Raw genomic sequence first — 21,456 nt, 5'->3', positions numbered from 1 at the left:
CTATAGTTGATGATCATACCAGATTCTTGTGGGTCTACCTGTTAAAGGAGAAGAGTGAAGTTAGGCCTTTAGTCAAACAATTTGTTAAGATGGTAGCAACACAGTTTGACAAAAGAGTTAAAAGCATCAGATCTGATAACGGTGCAGAATTCTTGATGAAAGATTACTATGCAGCAGAGGGTATATTACATCAAACTACTTGTCCAGAAACCCCAGAGCAAAATGCAGTTATAGAACGAAAGCATCAGCATATACTCAATGTCACAAGAAGTCTTCTGTTTCAAGCTAATTTGCCAAAGATTTTTTGGAATTTTGCTGTACTGCATGCCACTTATCTCATTAATAGAATTCCAACTCCACTATTGCAGGAATGCTCTCCGTATGAAAAACTTTATCATAGCCTACCAGATATTTCAACCTTAAAGGTTTTTGGGAGCTTGTGTTATGCCAATACTTTGCACGCTGGGAGAACTAAGTTGGAACCAAGAGCTCAAAAATGTGTGTTTTTAGGCTACAAAGAGGGTACCAAAGGGTATTTAATGCCGAATTTGCATACTAGAGGATTACTGGTTTCAAGGAATGTCATATTCTATGAAACTATTTTTCCTTATTCAGAAAAACAGTTTCAACCATTATTGCCTCAAGTTAATGACACATATGTAGATGCAGACTGTGTTCCTATGTTGCCTGCAGCAGATGCAGTCACTGCAGCAGATGTAGTTCATGCTTCTATGCAAGATAATGGCTCAAGAAGATCCACAAGGACAAGGAGAGCTCCTCAATACCTGCAGGATTACCATTGTAATCTGACCTATCATAATCAAACTATGCCTATTGCTTCTACGCAGCATTCTATTTCCCAAGTGCTTACATATTCTCAGTTGTCTCCTTCCTATAAACATTTTATTTTAAATGTTTCTTGTCTTCAAGAACCAAAAACCTATGCACAGGCTGTTAAACATCTTATATGGAGGGAAGCTATGGATAAGGAGCTTGAAGCTTTGGCTTTAAATAATACCTGGATTGTGGTTCCTCTTCCACCAAATAGGGTGCCTATTGGTTGTAAATGGGTGTATAAAACAAAATTGAAGTCAGATGGTTCTGTAGAGAGGCACAAAGCAAGACTTGTTGCCAAGGGTTACACACAGGTTGAGGGCCAGGACTACTTTGATACGTTTTCTCCTGTAGCTAAAGTTACAACTATTAGACTTCTCTTAGCTTTAGCTACAATGAAAGAGTGGTTTTTGGAGCAGCTTGATGTAAACAATGCTTTTCTTCATGGTGATTTGCATGAAGAAATTTATATGGAGGCTCCTTTGGGGTTGCAGGTTCCTGTTGGTTCAGTGTGTAAGTTGCAGAAGAGTTTATATGGCTTGAAACAAGCTAGTAGACAATGGTTTCACAAGTTAACAGATTTCCTTGTTGCTATTGGCTATCAACAATCACAATCAGATCACTCTCTATTCACTAAATCAAAAAGGGAAAAATTTACTGCCTTATTGATTTATGTAGATGATATTGTTCTAGCAGGAAATGATTCTTCAGAAATTACCTCAGTCAAAGCTTCTCTGGATGCCAAATTCAAGATAAAAGATCTTGGTAAGCTACGATACTTTCTGGGATTGGAAATTGCTAGGTCAAAGGCAGGTTTACATATATGTCAGAGAAAGTATGCACTAGAGCTCCTGACTGAGTATGGAGTTTTGGGTGCTAAGCCTTCCTCCTCTCCTATGGATTATAATGTCAAACTGTCCAAAGATGATGGTGACTTGTTGAGTGATGTAACTGGTTACAGAAAACTAGTGGGGCAACTCTTATATCTCACTACCACAAGGCAAGATATCACTTATGTTGTCAATACCTTGAGCCAATTTCTATCTGCACCAAGAACATCTCATTATCAAGCTTTGCTCAAGGTTCTCAGATATGTTAAATCTAGTCCTGGTAATGGCTTATTCTATAAAGCTAGTTCAGCACCCAAGCTCATTGCCTTCAGCGACTCTGATTGGGCTGGTTGCCCTGATACAAGGCGATCTATAACAGGTTATGGAATTTACCTGGGAGATTCCTTGATCAGCTGGCGATCGAAGAAGCAAGTGACTGTGTCCAGATCCTCTTCAGAAGCAGAGTATCGAGCTCTTGCTGTTACAACCTGTGAGCTTCAATGGTTAAGCTATATATTGTCAGATCTTGGTCATGATTTATCTACACCCATCAGTATCTTTTGTGATAATCAATCTGCAATTTATCTCACAGCTAACCCTGCCTTTCATGAGCGATCGAAGCATATAGAGATAGATTGCCATTTTATTCGAGAAAAAGTTAATTCTGGCCTTGTTCATCTTATGCCTATTTCTACAGAGCTGCAGCTTGCTGACTTGTATACCAAATCCCTTTCTCCTTCTCGCTTTAAGTTTCTCATGTCCAAACTGGGCATGTCTGATATCCATGGCCCAGCTTGCGGGGGGGTAACAGAGGTTGAAGATAACAGAGGTTGAAGATGCTGAAGTTTGAAGAAGAAAGCCGTTATTAGTAACAGCTAGTATTAGCCAACGACACCGTTTCATTATAAAAGAAAGAAAGAAATTAAAAGAAGAAAAACGGTGTCGCACAGCTAATAAACGCAAGTGTCAAAACACATGCAGTACACTTTCTCCTTGCTGATAACAAAAACAGTTGAGGAGTTGCAAATCTGTTACAGTGAATGAAGAGAGAGAAAGATGAGTTGTAACAGATTTTAAGAGCTAAATTTTATGTGTCATTGGTGTCCGTACAGGTGTATAAATAATTGTATAGAGCATCTGGTGTTAAGTTAGTTTTTTGGTGAATTCTTCTCTATTCAGTATTGTAATCTTGCTCTGTTTTTGTTCTTCTCTTGTAACTGTCGTTCTCTTCATCCTCTTATTGAATAAAATGTATTCAGTCAAGTTTCTTCATGGATGATGACTTTTGTTTTATAACTTAATTAGTATTACAGTGAAATCACAAACTTATATAAAATGGTTATTGACTCAATTCCTGCTTTGACAATGACAAGTTTGAAAATGAGTTTCCGATGGCTCCTTACAAATTATTTGAAAAGTAAAAAAAATTATATAGCTGACTGATTTAATCACCTCAATTTCTCTATAAATAGTGTTGCTTTGATGTGTTTACAATTACAGGCATTAAGCATAGAATACTTCACTTACCTTCTTCAACTTATTTACCTACCCTGAAAATGGCTCAACTGTCTCTTCCATCAAAAACTCAGCATGACATCTTTCGTCCATTGGCAAATTTCCCTCCCAGTGTCTGGGGTTATAGCTTTGCTTCATCTTCACCACTTGAAGCTGTAAGTCGTTCTTCCTTGTCTATTTTGCATTGCTAAAAGACATGACGTTTGTAGCAGAAACGACATTTTGTTTATTTATATTTTTGTTTTCACAGGAATTTGAATCATACACAAGAGAGGTGGAAGCACTAAAAGAAAATGTGAAGGACATGTTAAAGCAATCAACAGGAGAATTAATTGAGAATATTGAGTTCATCAACTTATTATATCGTCTTGGCATTTCGTATCATTTTGAGGCTGAGATTGAAGAGCAACTAAATCATATTTTCATTGCTCTTCCTAATATCATTCATGACAATAACTATGACCTCTATACTTCAGCACTGCTATTTCAAGTTCTGAGACAACATGGATATAAAATGCCATGCGGTAAGCAATCTATCACGATTTTTATGCGTTTTATATGTATAATAAGTCAAGTTGTGATAAACTTTATTGAGCTCGAATTTGACTTATTAAAAGTATACCTTTACTCAAATCGAACTTAAAAAATCAAGTTTGATTTAAGCTCATTTTTAAAACAAGCTTAATAAGTAGACTCGAGCTCAGTTTGTTGAATTTATCAAACAAAATTTTTTTCTGGTGGAACTTCAGATAGTGTCAAAAAATGAGAGAGGAGAGGCCGGTTTTCAATTTTCTTAAAGAAATAAAAAGAAAAGGTTATAAACACAAAAGAAGAGATTGAGAGGAAAACATACATTCAGTACTCATAGCAAACGATTTACAAAGCATAAAAACAAAGGTTTTTTTTTTTTTTCTTTTCTTCATCCTCATGACTGTCCATTTCTGTCCCTCTTCATTTTGTTCAAGACAAGTGTTAAAGGACAGCCTACATGGCATTCCCCTATCAAATATACTTTTTACCAGTTCTTTACCAAACCCAAGAACTTAAGCTATTTTGTTCAAGTTAAGTGAAAAAGTGTCACTTCTCTAACAAATAGCTCACCTGCAGTTGGCTCATTTATAGTCCTAGTAATATGTTTAAAGTAAAAAAGAAGTATTCTATATATATATATATATATATAACAAAGAAGGCTAATATAATTACTATGAAGCAGACGTGTTCAAAAAATTCAAGGACAACAATGGAGAATTCAAGAAAAGCATAAGTGATGATGTGAAAGGCCTTCTTGGCTTATATGAAGCTACCTTTCTAAGCGTGCATGGAGAAGATATTTTAGATGAAGCTCTTGTTTTTACAAAGCGATGCCTAGAAATCTTAGCTGCACAATCGAGTCCTCATCTTGCAAACCGCATAAGGAATGCTTTACTGCGGCCATTCCATCAAGGCATAGAAAGAATAGAGACTCGCCAATACATATCATTTTATGCAGAAGAAAAGTCTCCAAATCAAACTCTTCTCAAGTTTGCAAAGCTTGATTTTAATAGACTACAATTATTATACAAACAAGAGTTAGCTTTGGTCTCAAAGTAAGTTAATATCATCTTTCATAGTAATTTCTTGATGAAAATTTAGTATATACTTGCGATTAATTTATGCTTCATCAGGTGGTGGAAAGACTTAAATCTTGTTGAAAAGCTTCCTTATGTAAGAGACAGAATTGTGGAGGTATATATTTGGGCAATTGGAGCTCATTTTGAGCCGCAATATGCTCTTGCTCGTGTGATGATAACCAAGTATACAAAAATGGTATCAGTGGTAGATGATACATATGATGCATATGGTACACTTGATGAACTCCAACAGTTCACAATCGCGGTTCAAAGGTCCGATAGACAAATAAGAAAACTACTGTTTCGATCAGACCCCATGTGATTTTCTATTCCTAACAATCATTTGGTTCAAATTTTCAGGTGTAATATTGATGCTATTGATCAGCTCCCAGAATACATGAAAGTTCTTTATAGGGCTTTGTTGAATCTTTTTGCTGAAACAGAAAATGATGAGACTGAAGGAAGATCCCAGAGAACAGCTTATGCTAAAGAAACTGTAAGATTACTATATACGCTATTAATTGTGGACTTTGCTAAATACACGTAATTAATGAACTTTGTTCGGTATTATTAGTTCAAGGAACTGGTGAGAGCATACTTTGTAGAAGCAAAGTGGTTTAATGAGGGTTATGTGCCACCTTTCGAGGAATACATAAGCAATGGATTAGTGTCGAGCACTTATAGTGTACTTCCAGCAGCTTCCTTTATTGGATTGGAAAAGGTTGTTGGAAGCAAAGAGTACGAATGGGTAAAAGAAAATCCTAAAATTGTTAATGCTTCCAAGTTAATTTCCCGTCTGATGGATGACGTAACAACCCATGAGGTATTGCATGCTATTCTAAAATTTCTTCTCTTTTCTAGAATTAGGACATTATTTACAGATTAATTAGCAGTAATCACTAATTATAAAGAAAGAAACTTTGCAAATTTATGTAAGGAACATACTCTAATGAATATATATCAATTCTTGAAGCATGAGCAAGAGAGAGAACACTGTGCTTCAGGTATCGAATGCTACATGAAAGAGTATGGTGTTTCACAAAAAGAGGCCATTGATGAGATCCAGAAAATGTGTGCAAATGCTTGGAAGGATATCAACCAAGCATGCATGAAGCCAACTGAGGTATCCACCACTCTTCTCAAGTATTATGTCAATCTTGCACGTGTCGTTGATTTTGTTTACAAGTATTCGGATTCCTACACCTACTCAACAATTCTCAAAGATGACATCAAAGCATTGTTCCTTGAGAAATTGCCTATGTAATGATGGATTGATTTAGTTTTAAGTGTGGAGGATAGATATCATATATAGATTTCCTAATAAAATCAGATTTTATTTGGAGTCTGTTCAATAAAATATTGTAATAAAACGATGTTGTATCAATAAAACATTGTAATAAGATATCTCCACTTTGGATTTGTATTAAAATTATTGTAAAAGAAGAACAGACGGTTGGTTTTGATGAGTATATGGTTTTTTTTTTTTTTTTTTTGTCTCATTTAAGTATTTAGTTTTGTAAGATGCAGAATGGATTAAAGGATATTTTCACTAATAAACACAAAATAAAAACTATTATATTCAAAAAAAAAAAAAAAAAAAAAAAAACACGGAAATACATATTTCGTTCTCTAGTACTTTAAGAAACCAACATAACAAACGTACACTATACAAGCTAAAAATACTAATATATATGAAAAATTAAAATTCTTTTGCAATTCAAGTATACAAGAGATTTAGCAATATTACACTAATTACAAACTAACCGGCTCTTAACCAGGTGGGACGCAAAACCCAAAATCCTAAGGATGCTGCTCTTCATCCAGGACCGCCCGTTTGTCTGGCTATGCCTTTAGCTTCACACAAGAGGGCCAAAAGCACTGACGGAGCCAGGGGGGTTCTGAGGGAGGCGACCGCCCCCCTAAATCTGTTAAAGATTTTCTAATGTGGTAAATGTATTTGATGAAATCACTGGCCGAATGGTTAAACCTTTGCTGTTTCTGTCATTGGTTCTGACAAGATTAGCGGAGATGAAGATGGAGTTATAAGTTGAAGCAGAAGGAGATGAAGATGGAGTTTAATTGCCAGATATAAGAATAGAGGAGAATGCCTGGAAGATTCTCCACCAAGATGGGTGACTTGAATGGATCATATCAATTTTACATTTTTTAATATATATATATATATATAACGGGAAATGCATTTGCCTTAATTATAGGTTTAAGGACCTGTAAAAGCTTTTGATGAGGTCAATCTCTCTCTACAAAAAGGAGTTTAGATGTAATTTTTTTTATGGAAATATTGTGTACGTGTGCATTTGGAATTGGACCACCTAAGTAAAACCTAACTTACATAAAACCTAACTGTACCTTACAACGAATTAGAAACCAGACAGTGGATACCTATTTGGATTACAGGTTCCTAGGCTTTCATTCTCCCCATGTATACCTCCCTCCCACTCCAGAACCAGGATATTCCTCACTTACCATGCAACTGCTTACACTGGAATATATAATCTTTTAACTATAGTATTTTTGATAAAAATAAATAAATAAATTAAACACCATTAACATTTACTTTTTACTTGTAAAAGTAAATTAATTAATATAATTGGAATTGAAAAGGTCTGATCCGATGGAGAGCTTTCCCATACAGTACTTATCTATCTATCTATCTTCAGTTGGTTGGTCGTTGCCTCGTGTTTCGTTACAGGTCCTACTATATATTATTTTATTATATAGTTGTAGATTAGCTGTTTGTTTTAAAATAAAAATTAATTTATTTTTTTTTCATTTTCAATTTTCCTTAAACGCATGAATCTGATATTACCTTTTTAGCGACCTGTCTCTGCATATACAACATGTTACTCAACCATATTTTAATGCTCCTTAATCATCGATTCTATTTCTATTCCACTAAAAGTGGGCTTTCAGTCTGTTTGACCGCTAATCTTGTTCTTCTTCTTTTTTAAAATTAATTAATTGATTAATCATCTTTGGTGTTTTGACCGCTAAGATTATTTAATTTTACATTCTTTTTACATTTTAATTTTAAATTTAATTTCATTCCATGAATATATAAAATTCACGTTAATATTAAAATATAAATTAGTATTATAAATTTATATTTTAATTCTTTATTATTGGTTATTTAATTAAAACTTAACAACTCAAAAAAATTTTAGAATTCTAAATTCATTGAATAATCACATGATATTTAATTTATTTGAAGAAATGAATTTAATAGTATAATTCATGATTCTATTTTAATAGTTTTTAAAAAATAATATGAAATTGAATTGATTGAATTTTAAAATTACAATAAAATAATTATTAATAATTATTTTCATTGTAATTTCTAATATGTAAATTTTAGGAAATTGTTTCTTTCCTATTGAAAGTCATTATGTATACTAGAAAAATCTCTATTACCATTTGTCATTGATACTATTTTCATTAAAAAATCTTGACCATATATAATATATTTGTTTATGTAATTTCACTAATTTTAGACTTTTTTTAATCAGGTTTGTTTTTTATTCGTCGTGAAATGACTAATAAATTTTCGTCCCTCTATGAAAAAAATTCTAGCTCCGTCACTAATTAGAAGAATGCCCTAATTAAAGATTACACGTGTATTTCCTCTCACCACTAAATATAAGAGATTTAGTCAGAGAACGTCTTTAATACGGTTCCATATCAAGCACTTTTACTATATATATATATATAATAGGACTAAGAGTATAAATAAGCTGCACCGATTGAATATAATTCCTTTAAGCTTGTGTGTGTGAAATAAGTGCCTCGATAGATTTTTTAAATACACTCCATGCATTGTCTCTTTAAGCTTACCATGTCGGAAATATTTATTACTTTATGTCTAACGTTTATTAAATAATGGGAACACCATTTTTGTATAAAAACCTTTTCATCTTTCAAAAGAAATGTTGGCAAGAGTAAGAGATCATTGCTCAAAGGTTCAAATCACTCAAAGCTCTCTCTTCAACCCCCATCATTTCTTTTCTTCTCTGTTCTTTAAGAACTATTTTTAAGAGAAAAGAAATCTGGTAGTAACCTTTTTTTGAAGAACAGTTCTGAACTTACTTTCTATTTTCAAATCTATTTTTTGTTCTTCCTATGCTTATAGGTGCATTTGTCTTTGTCTATATATATTGCTGTAATTTGTTGTGGACTAGAGGTTTTTAAATGAAAAACATTTGTGTATAGCTTAAGTGAGAAGCTATGTTGTAAAAGGTTATCGAGCGACCTTCTCCTTGTGTGATATTCTAATATCTTGATTTGAGTTTTCTATTCTCTATAAAACATAAGGGTAGAGGTCGATTAGAACCTTTGAAATCTAGTGGATTAAATGTTATATCTAGGTTTCTAATTTATTTCCTTGTAATGAATGGTTTGTCTCTTACCCTTTAAATGAGATAACATAGTGGAGGATCTCAAGATGAGTCTTGGGGAGTGAATGTAGGTAGCTAGTGACGAACCACTATAAATCTCTTTGTTATTCTTTTTTTTTTTTTTTATTTTCTGAAGTTTTGCTTGATTATATTCTGATTACCCATCTGTTAATGTTTTTAGAAATGCAAAATTGTTAATGATTTTTTGTTTCTAATCATGCAGAAGCTTTATCTTTGTGGATCATTAGAACTCTGGATTTCTATACTGTGATTTCTCCAATTTCTAATTTATCCTTTTACATTTAGTAAAAATCAAAATATGAGTTATAATTAGTATTCTAATCTTTTCATAAGTTTTGTGAGGAAGTTCTAATCTTGATAACTGTCTCTCACAAGTGCTTTCTAGTTCCACTGTTTTATAATTCTGAACTTGCGTAAATGGCAAATTTTTTGAAAACCCAATTCACTCTCTCTTGGGTTGTGCCATATAAGACGGGACCCACAAACTAGTATCAGAGCATAGACTCTTGACTTACCAAAGCTTAACCACTTAAGAGAAAAGATCACATGACTGCCCAATTGCCTCTTACATCTTTAGAAGGTCAATTTATTTCTAGACCACCTCTGTTCAATGGATCTAATTACTCTTACTGGAAAACTAGAATGGAAAACTTCATTAAATGAGTTGATATTAATTGTTGGAGGAACATTATCACTGGTCCTCGCATTCCTATGAAAACTGTTGAAACTAGAAGTGTACCGAAAACAAAAGAAGAATGTAATGATGCAGATTGGAACGATATCTCTATAAATGCAAAAGCCATTAATATTCTTCAATATGCATTAGACCTAGCAGAGTACAACAAAGTTTCTGGATGTGGGTCAGCAACAGAAGTTTGGGACAAACTCAGAGTCACCTATGAGGGAACAGACCAAGTTAAGGAATCATAGTTAATATCCTTTGGAGAGGATATGAAATGTTTAGCATGAAAGGAGAATTTATTGCTGAATTAAATTCTAGATTCATAAATATAGTAATTCCTTTGAGAACTCTCGGAAGAGAAATTTTTGAAGATGAACCTGTTAAGAAAGTCCTTAGAATTCTACCCAAAAAGTGGAATTTTATTGGAATTATCATAAACTACAAAAAGACTCCAATAACTTATGATTATTTAATGGGAGCTCTTGTTTTAGAAGAGATGAAATCTTCTTTGGCTATAGAAGATAAGGAAAAGGAAGGACTGGCTTTGAAAGTTATTTTTAGTAAAGATAGTTCTTCTGATCTTGATAGTGATGACCTAGCTCTTATGGCTAAAAAATTTAAAAAGTTCTATAAGAAAGGTGGAAAGCCAGAGAAAAGGTTCAACAAAAAGAAATTTTACCTAAAAATAGTAACTTGCCTAAGAAAGAACCTTTTGAAGTGGTTTGTTATGAGTGCAACAAACCCAATATATCAAGCCAAACTGTCCTAAGCTGAAGAAGAAGTCAAAGAAAGAAAAGTTGAAGGAAGAATTTGTAGCTACTTGTAACGATTCAGATGATTCTATTTCTGAAAGCCAGAATGGTCTTGAGGAAGTTGCAAATATTTGTCTAATGGCCATTACAAATTCTGAGTCCACAGAAATCTACACTCTGACTTCAACACACAAAGTTGAAAGTAGCAAAGCAAATGCGGCAGGCCAAAAGCAATATGAAAGAGATGTAAGTATCTCTAAACTTGAATCTGAAAGTGATCTTTTAGATACTTACAATAATCTTTGTACTAAATTTGAAAAACTTACTAAAAGGCGTAAAGTTCTAAAGAAAGATCATAAGAAAATGAAAACCGAATGTAATCTTTTGAAAGATGCTTTTCATCAAGAAGTTACAAGCAAAGATCTTATTATAGAGATCAAAGATATTAAAGAATTCAATGAGAAGTTTTCTGTGAATCTGAAACACCTTGAGGGAAAATGTAAAAGTTTGAATTCTGAAAATGAATTTTAAAAATCTCATATTAGAATTCTAAAGTCAATTTTAGAATCCTTTATAAAAGAAAAGACAAGTTCTAGCTGTGATGGTCTTTCAAGTTGGAATCATGTTTTTATTAAGAAAAATGCCATTTCTAATGTTGTAACTTTAGAACATTAGAAACACTTTGAAAAATCTAGAATTCTTAATAGAAAGAAAAATCATAGCAAGATGAATGCAAAATAATCTAGACCTATTACCACTAACCCTCCAAGACTTGTTGGGTACCTAAATATGCGTGATAATTTTAGGTGTGCTTAAGGAGTGAGCTGAAAACAGAAATTTGGTATATGGATAGCGCTTGGTCTAGGCATATGACTGGTGATAGAAAGAAATTCACCAAATTAAAAAAGAAAAAGGGAGGTACAGTGAGCTTTGGTGACAAAGCTAAAGGTAAAATTGTTGGTATTAGTGTTGTCGGTTCTAATCCTTCAATAGAAGATGTATGCTTAGTGGAAGGATTGCATTATAAATTGTTGAGTGTGAGTCAGATTTGTGAAAAATAGAAGGGTAGTCTTTGAACCTTCTCATTGTGAACAAAACATGCATGATAACAAAACTTTATTTATAGAAAAAAGATTTGGAAACATATACCTAGTTGATCTTGCTGATATGCATAACCTAGATATATGCTTAGTTTCTGTTGATAATTCTAGCTGTTATGGCATAGAAGAGTAGGATATGCAAGTATGTACCTTATTTGTAAACTGTCAAAGAAAGATTTAGTTCGTGGTTTGCCAAAGTTAAAATTTGAAAAAGATCAAATCTGTGATGCTTGTCAATTGGGCAAATAAACCAGAACTTCTTTCAAATCTAAGGATATGATTTCTACTTCTAGACCTTTATAATTGCTCCATCTTGATTTGTTTGGACTGTCACTCCTTTTAGTCTTGGAGGAAAAGTATATGCATTTGTCATTATTGACGATTACTCTAGATTCACCAGGAAACTCTTGCTTAGAAATACGGATGAGTATTCGCAAGTGTACGAATTAATTCGCAAGTGTACGAATCGCTACAAGTAATATATGATGAGTAAGATATCATTCCCACGAGGATTGTAATTCAAGTACCAAAATTATGTTATCTCATTATTATTTAGACGATAAATGAGGAAATTGTTTATAGAACTTAAATTCAACAAGTAAAAATAAGAAGTTAAGCAAGCAATTATTGATTAAAGAAATCAAGGATTTAAAACTACTAGGGGTTTTGATTTCATTTAATTTTATCCAATTTATTTCATTAATTCATTGATCAATTTAATTACTCAAGTAGGGGAAACAAGTCTGAATTTACTAACAAGCTCTTCTGATGTATTGCTAGCTATTTTAACTCCATTTAATTACCTATCTTCCAATAGCACAATTAAATATGAATTAAATCATTAAGTTATGTAGCTGTTTATGAATTTACAATTTAAGGTTGATAAATCATAAAAACCCCCCCATGAGTCAAACCATATAGCTTCTGCATCAAGTTATTATTCTCATGTATTTTATTAACCTTTTCTTATCAAAGATCCTTCTTCCGATAGTGATAATTAAAATAAATCAATCTAGGGGAAATTTCTGCCTAGAAACATTAAGTTCATTAATAAATCATAATTTGAATAAGGAAAAATAAATCTAATTGCATAAATTGGAAAAGAGATTAAGCTACATCAAACCCCTAGTATTAGAATTTAGTTACACATAGTACTTAAGTAAAACCCAATAATACTTGATAAATATTCCATAATCAATAAGGATAATGAAAGAAATAAACAAGATTAAGAGTTTAGAAATAAGAACTAGTGATAAATTGCTTAAATGGCTTCCTTGAAACTTTGCACAACTCTTGAATACTTAACTTCTAAAAATAAACTATATACAAAGCTATGAAATGAGAGAAGAATAAATGTAGAATGGAGTGTAATGTAATGTGTGGGATGCCTTTGGAATGGCTTCTTCCCCTCTTTATATAGACTTCTTGGGGGAACAATCCACATGCTTTAATGAGTAAAGTCCAACTTTGTGAGGTGGAAAAGTTCTAAATCAAGCCATAAATTACACTCAATTATGGCTTTCCAAGTGCATATGGTTGAAGTTTGACTAGCATGTGAAAAGAGTATCCAAAGTATCCTGTGAAAATTGTAGGAATTAGTTGGCAACGTTTGACTCAAATTTAGGATTTCTTCATTGGCACGAGCGTGCTGCCTAGCACGGTCTGCGGTGTGCCAGGCTTTGGAAGTCCGGGGTTCTCAGCACGGGCCGTGTTGTTCAGCATGGTTTGGGGAGGTTCCAGAGCACGGTCAGGGGCGTGCCCTCCTCTGGAAGTCTGGAACATATGTAGCACGGGCGTGTTTCAGCTGCATGGGCCAAGTTTCTATCTTCAGTGCGCGCACGGGCGTGCGCCTTGGCACGACCTGGGGCGTGCACCTCTCTCGAAGTCTATGGCAGTTATGGCACGGGCGTGTGGCTCAGCATGGGCTGGGGTGTGCGCGCCTCTGGATCTTTGCCTGTTTTGCCTTGCATTTGGCATGGTTGTGCTGATTAGCACGGGCTGGAGCGTGCTAAATATATTTTGCCTTATTTTTGTTCTTTTCTTGCAAAATCCTACAATTTTCCTCCAAATCAAGTGAGTTGTGTTTCAAGGAACCTTTTAAATAAAAACATAACAATATTACATAAAAACTAATTTAGATAAATAAAAAATACTAGAAATCTTAGTGAAAATTACAATAAAAACACTATAAAAATTAACACTATCAAAATTCCCCAAACTTAAACTATTGCTTGTCCTCAAGCAATAAAACTCCCTTAAAATAGTTTGGAATAATTATTCACGAATTTAATAAACATCCAAATTATGAACATAAGAGTAAATTATATGTTTCCTATGTCAATTATTTTCTAGCCAAAATTTTAAGTTTTCACTAAAACAGATTCTTTTTATTAAACATAAGTTAACAAGATTTTTTATCATCAATCTTTATTTAATTTTGTGATAATTAGAATATGAATTTACAACAATCAATTTAACCTTTAAATAGAATAATATTATAGCATTCCCATATGCAATATTAGTCATCTCTTCTCCACAATTGAAATGCTTACAGTTTTGAAAGATCAAAAGGTCTTTATTTAGGTTGTAATGGGGTTTTAGGGGTAAAACTTTGGCTAAAGAAGAAAAAGTAATGTTATAAAGAAAAATGCAACAAATGCTTCATTTTAGGATTTTATATTTATATTAAAACCAATTTGTATTTGAAGAGGGAGTTTTAATTTTTAAGCTCCTTACTAGCTCAAATTTTTAGAGGTAAATTTTTTTGGGCAAGGTTTCTTTACAATATTCTTGAATACTTCTTTCTTGCTACAGTTCCCAAAACTTGAGTTTTTGACTAATTTCTTTTCTTATGGGGTATTCCTCTTTTTCTCTTTTGCTAGTATTAATAGAATTTTCCCCACTTGTTGCTATGTTTCAATAAAATCAGAATCCTTCAATTACACATTGTTGCATTTAGGGTGCAGAATTGATTTGGTTTAGTGGCTATGTTCAAATAAAGGTGATCAATGAAAATTTTGATATAGGCTTCCAATTGGTTGCAAATGTCATACTTTCTTAGGTGGTCTAAGTTAGATATGAGGTCTTTATCAAAGAATGCCTAAATCCTTTCTTTCTGATTGTAAGCACAAAATTTTGCCTTGAAGAGAATTCTAATTTGTTCTAGGAGTACTAAGGTTAAATAAGTTTTTATGAAAAACATACCTATTTATCATTAAATTTTAACAAAGTTAATGTTTATAATCTTAGAAACAAATGGTTAAATCAAAGAAGTATGTTGAGTTAAAAACTTAAATTTTGGTTAAAAGTAATTAACTTTAGAAAAACAATTAATTTAATCAAATACTAATGAATTAAAGATAAATTTTAAATTTGATCACAATAATTCCATACTTATTTTATTTACTAAAATAAAACAAAAATCATGGAAATTTTTTAGTTTAGAATGTCCTCCCCCAACTTAATTGAGCACATTGTCCTCAATGAGCTATGTGTATTTTCCAAAACTTATGATATTATGGATATTACAATGAAAGAATAAGAAGTGGAGAAAAATACCAGCATTGATTTGAGACAATATAATGAAACTGGGCGGCGAAGTTCATCCAAGCTATAGTGTTAGAAACATAATAAAAATTCCAAAATATTGAAACTGAAAAATAACTGAAATCCAAAGTAAGTACGACAACTAACTGAAATCTAAAGTAGTCAAACAAAAACCAATGTGAAATGTTCAACACACAGAAAAATAAGAAGGAATAACCAAAATGGTGTGAAACCCATCAAGCTGCTGGTGGAGGAGGCTGAAGCAACTGAAGAATAGTCTAAAGTTGACCTTGCACAGTTTCAAGACGAGAATTGAGGCTGCCCTGCGTGATCTCAATGGTCTGGAAACGATCGACGATCATGGACTCCATGCTATTTAGCCGGGTGTCGAACACATCCATGCGAGAGAGCATTCGGGCAAGCACCTCATCATTGGACTCGGTGGAAGTGCCCTGGAATGAAGGTCCAATTCCGGAGGTACCTGCACCAGAAACACCAAAACTAGGGAAAGGAGGTGGAATATCCTTCTCTGTGTTAGCGCCACCGGCATCCTGAGTGGCTGCATGATCAGAACTGTCTGCTGGAGCGCCCACTAAATGATAAGATTCTCCGGCCTTCTCTACTATCTTCATATGGATCATCATATCGATATCTAATCTGGTACCTCTGCCTGCACCAAGACTGTCATAAATTAGCCTAGCCGGATTCCACACCCTTAAGTAGGTAGCAGTATGTGTGACAAAACTACCTATCATGATGGCCCCTTTACCGGCTCTTGCCATTCGAGCCCATTTTTGACCCAACCAGTAATCGACATTCAGCAAAACTCCGTGGTTAATGGCCCATAAAAAATAAAGTTCATTTCGTCCCAAAATGCCATCACTCTCGCTTCTACCAAAAATGGTATTAACTAGAAATTTGTGTATATACCTCAAAGTAGGATTTTTTAATTTTGATGCCTTAGAGACTCTAGGATTATAATTTCCTTCTCCCGTTAGCTCATTCCACCTAGTTGAATCAAAAGAATCTGTAGGGAGTTGTGTAATCGCATTTTCGGTGGGAAAGCAAAAAATGCGACTAACTTCATCAATTGAAAGTTCAAAATCTCTTCCAAGTAATCGAAATCGAATAAAATTTCTAACACATCCAACTGGAAATGTAATAATGGAAGAATATGAACTTAAAAATTCCAATGTCAAAGGGGCATACACAGGATCTCTCATTTCAATAAAATTTCCCCACCCCACTCGCCAAAGTGGTTCTATGACAGTATCCCTAAGTCCAACTATTGACAAGGCATCCTCATCTATAAATTTATTTGGCAAAATAGGGCATGATGAGAGTTTGTGATACCTGTCTAGTTGCTCAGATGAACTTGTCTCAAACGGGGGAAGTGGTGGACTGTCAGATGGCGGAGTTGCGGTGGAAGATCGAGAGGAGCAGTGTCCAACTGCTACAGATGAAGCAAGTCTGCTACGTTTGTACCTGGGAGGCATGATGATGAAAAATATTGAAGAAAATGAGAGAGAAATGAAAGAAAATGAGAGAAAATGAGAGAAGAAAGCTGCTGGCGGCTAGGGTGTGCAAGGTTGAATGAGATAGGATCTAGGGCATGCTTTTTAAATAAAGAGGCGCGCACGGGCGTGCGGTTCAACATGGTCTGGACCGTGCTCGCTCCTGGAAGTATGTTTGATGGCGCGCACGGGCCTGCGGATGAAACGGGCTGGGGCGTGCAAGCCTCTGGAAGTCTAGGTGACAACCAGGCACAGGCGTGCTGCATGGCACGGTCCAGGGCATGCGTGCAGTTTTTCCTGCACATCAAAAATCACTTACCTCACACGGGCGTGCCAATGGTTTTGCATTGGGCGTGCTATGTGGCACGGGCGTGCTGCGTGGCACGGGCGTGCTGCATGGCACGGTCCAGGGCGTGCTACCCTCTGGTTCTCATTTTTCAATTTATCTTTGAAACATGGTCATGCTAAGTTGTATGGCCAGCGCATGCTGCCTGTTGAACCTTTTGTTATTCCTATAAATTGAGTGAAGCAAATAACAAACAAATAAAACAATCAAAATGAAAATGGGTTCTCTTCCATAAGCGCTTTTGTTTAACGTCGTTAAGCTCAACGTACTGAACTTGATCCAAGCTAATCAAGACTGATAGCAGTTTTAATGGGATCAAAGCTTCCACTTTGATAAACCTTTAAACGGTGAGCATTAACCTTGAAACTTCGGTCACCATCCATTATCTCAACTGCTCTATGTAGGAAAATTTCTTTAATTGTGAATGGGCCTAACCATCTTGAACGCAGTTTTCCTAGAAAAAGGCGGAGTCTAGAGTTGTAGAGTAATACCTGTTGGCCTACCCTTAGATTCCATAGAGTGATATGCTTATCATGCCACTGTTTTGTGCGATCTTTATAGATTTTGGCATTTTCATAAGCATGAAGCCGCATTTCATCCATCATGTTTAATTGAAGCAGCCTCTTTTGACCAACTTCCTTAGTTTCAAAGTTAAGAAATTAGATTGCCCAATATGCCTTGTTCTCCAGCTCGACAGGGAGGTGACAAGCCTTACCGTATACCATTCGATATGGTGACATGCTAATTGGTGTTTTGAATGCAGTTCTGTAGGCCCAAAGAGCATCATCGAGCTTCTTGGACCAGTCCTTCCTTGATTGGCCTACTGTTGTCTCCAAAATCTTTTTGATTTCCCGGTTCGTGACTTCTACTTGCCCACTCGTTTGAGGTTGATATGGGGTACATACACGGTGCGTAACACCATATCTGGAAAGTAGGGAATCAAGGTACTTGTTACAGAAGTGCTTACCTCCATCTGTGATTATTGCTCTCGGAGTACCATGTCGTGTGAAAATATATTTCTTGATGAATCTCATCACACTTTTGGCATCATTATTGGGAAGGGCAACAGCTTCTGCCCATTTTGAAACGTAATCAACTGCCACTAAGATATATTGATTGGAGTGTGATGATGGAAAAGGACCCATAAAATCTAAACCCCAAACATTAAATATTTCTACTTCAAGGATGTTGTTCAGTGGCATTTCATGATGCTTCGAAATGTTGCCTAACCTTTGGCAACGGTCGCAGAGATGAACAAAATTGAAGGCATCTTTAAACAATTTGGGCCAGTATAGACCGCTTTCCAGTACACGTGCAGCTATCTTGCTTGCTCCAAAGTGTCCTCCGCACTCCATTGAGTGACAGAAACGATGAACACTTTCTATCTACTCTTCCAGTATGCATCGTCAAAAGATCTGGTCACTACAATACTTGAACAAAAAAGGCTCCTCCCAATAATAGTATTTAAGATCATGAGAAAATTTTTTCTTTTGTTGATAAGAAAGATTAGGAGGAGTGATTTTGCAAGCAAGGTAGTTGACTATATCAGCATACCAGGGAGCTTGTGTCTTAGTCAGAAGAAAGAGATGTTCATGGGGGAAATCTTCATTGATATTCATTTCTTCTTGTTCTTCTTCCCCTAATTCAAGCCTAGATAGATGATCTGCGACCAGATTCTCAGATCCTTTCTTGTCACAAATTTCTAAGTCAAATTCTTGCAAGAGAAGAACCCAACGTATTAGTCTTGGTTTGGCGTCTTTCTTTTCTAACAGATATTTAATGGCAGAGTGATCAGTATAAACTATTGTTTTGGCTCCAATCAAATAGGCTCTAAATTTATCAAAAGCAAAAACAATAGCTAGGAGCTCCTTTTCTATAGTTGTATAGTTTAATTGTACGTTATTTATTGTGAGGCTAGCATAATAAATGACGTGCAATTTCTTGTCTTTTCTGTGGGTCCCGAATATATATGTCACAACCCAAGAGGGGGGTGAATTGGGTTTTCTAAAAATTGAAATAAATTTTAGAAATTCTAAATAAGAATTAGAATTCTAAGCACAGCGGAAAACACACAGGACTTTGTGAGAATAGAATATGGATTAGAATATCCTCACAATGTTCTAATTATAAAAGATAGAAAGTCTGTGCGAAGTGCAGCTATTGATTAGAACAGCTTCTCACTGACTTATACACTATCAGAACTTCTTTATGAAGGAAAGTTATAGAAAGTGAAACTTCCTCATAAAGTTTGAGCAATCATATAAAGCTTATGTGAAGGACAGTTATTGAATTTAGAACTTCTTCACAGAGCCTTAATCAAATATCAGAACAACTTTATGATGGAGAGCTATCAAGATAAGAACGTCCTCATAAAGTTTAGAACATTAACTAGAAACCCAATCAGTGAAATATACTGGGAAAAGAACAACAATTAGAACATTGTATATTCACTTTATTAGAAGACTAGAGTTCTAATGTTCAGTAAAGATAAAGCTTATTGCCGTTTTAGAACATCTGAATCATTAACAGTATTAGCGTTTCAAAAAAAATTTAAACAGAAGTGAAATAAAGACAGTAACAAGCAAACTTCAGAAATGAAAAGATCAACACAGAGATTTATAGTGGTTCAGCACTAACTCGCCTACATCCACTCCTCAAGACGCATCTTGAGATCCTCAACTATGTTATCTCTTTTCAAGGGTAAGAGACAAACCAACAGTACAAGGCAAATAGATCAAAACCTAGATCTACCCTTTTGTCCCACTAGATTTTCCAAAGGTTCTAGTAAACCTCAACCCTTTTCTGTTTTTGGCAGAGTACAGAAAACTCAATTCAAGACATTACTATCCCACACATGGAGAAGGTTGCTTGATAACCTCTATCTCAATAGCTTCTAACCTGAGCTATTACACACAAAAGTTTAACAAATAAAGAGCCTGTCTACTATAGAATACAGATTCTAAATAGACAGAGAGAAACGCCTATATAAGCACAGGAAAAACAGTTTTATCAGATTAGAAGATCGATTAGAACACAGAACTGTTTTTCAAAAGTAACTGTAAAAATTCTTTTCTTCTTTAAATATGAAAACGTTAAAGTATAGAGATGAAAAGAAAATGGGGGTAGAGTAAGTTTTGAGAGAAAAAGATTCGTTCAATGAGAGAGAGTGCTCTTAAAACAAATACTCTTACTTCACCAAAATGTTTAAGGCGTGAATGTTCCTTTATATAGGAAACAAAGGAGCTGTCACCGTTTGGAAAAAGATCAGAATATCTTCTTTCCTTATTTTAGAAGATGTGAAAATCTTTGTTACCAAAAATTGTTTTATCCCTTTTTGGTAAGAGAATAAAACCTGATTTTCACTTTCCTTTAGAAAAGATTTTCGACAACATTTATTTTGGAAAGAATTATTTGCGGAAAAGATGTTCTTACTAAAACCGAAAGATATTCCTTTTCGTTTTTAGGTAAGAAAATAATTTTAAGTACTTTAGATCTTTCAAAATATATTTCCGAACAAGTGAATGATTTTATTACCAAAAACATTAGAGAAGAAATCTCTTTAGTTTTAGGAAAATAAATCTTTTCGATTTAAATGAATATTTTTGAAAATAAAATAAAGGAATATTTTCGAAAATAAAATAAAATAAAATAAAGGGATTTATTTTGAGAAAATCTAATTTCCGAAAATACTTTTGAGAGAGAAAAAGATTTTTGTGCTCATATATAAACTTTCTCTCTATCCTACAAAGTTTCCTAAATACCTAGATTACTAGGATCTTCGAAATCTTTAATCTCAATGTAGGACTTGCCTTCTATGCTTTCTTTCCAAAGAATTTCTGCATAAAATAAAATTAGCACAAATAATATAATTTAAATTTATTTGTTTTGTATTAATCATCAAAATCTGAGATAAGCATTTTGACCCTTGAGCCAACAATCTCCCCCTTTTTGATGATGACAAAACCAATAAATTTAGCAAACAAAAAAAAACATGTGCTCCCCCTGAATTTTATGCATAAGAGTTCTATTCATGCCAAAATAAAGCAAATTAGAACATGTAGTTTGCTCCCCCTGAATAGATGCAGTAAAACTGTTTTATGAAAAATTAGAACTAGGGAGGCATTTTTAGAAAATAATTTTAGAGCTAACAAGTATACGCAAGATATTCTAAGTTCTAATAATCAGAGCACAAGTATTAGAACTGGCAAAGATAAACAGGATATTCTGAGTTCTAATATTTAGAACATATGGTCAGAGCAATAAAATAGAATAGAAGCTGATAAAAATAGAGCGAAAG

The 21,456-nt window shown here is 34.2% G+C and overlaps 1 protein-coding gene across 1 annotated transcript; it reads left to right on the top strand.

The window, feature by feature from the left end:
- Window positions 1-3,267: 3,267 nt before the first annotated feature.
- LOC105631513 (putative terpene synthase 6) lies at window positions 3,268-6,250 on the top strand. Its single transcript, XM_089726076.1, has 7 exons — window positions 3,268-3,334; window positions 3,430-3,703; window positions 4,393-4,765; window positions 4,844-5,062; window positions 5,150-5,285; window positions 5,364-5,612; window positions 5,763-6,250. Exons 2-7 carry the CDS (start codon window positions 3,484-3,486, stop codon window positions 6,051-6,053), a joined length of 1,488 nt encoding a protein of 495 aa, XP_089582202.1. The 5' UTR covers window positions 3,268-3,334; window positions 3,430-3,483; the 3' UTR covers window positions 6,054-6,250.
- The last annotated feature ends 15,206 nt before the right edge of the window (window positions 6,251-21,456 follow it).

Source organism: Jatropha curcas, chromosome 9, assembly GCF_041381405.1.
Source record: "Jatropha curcas cultivar XTBG-Jc1 chromosome 9, XTBG_Jcur_1.0, whole genome shotgun sequence".
In the NCBI taxonomy this organism is placed as follows: Eukaryota; Viridiplantae; Streptophyta; class Magnoliopsida; order Malpighiales; family Euphorbiaceae; genus Jatropha; species Jatropha curcas.
The sequence above is the reverse complement of the archived record's forward strand: the minus strand, read 5'-3'. Positions and strand labels throughout refer to the sequence as shown.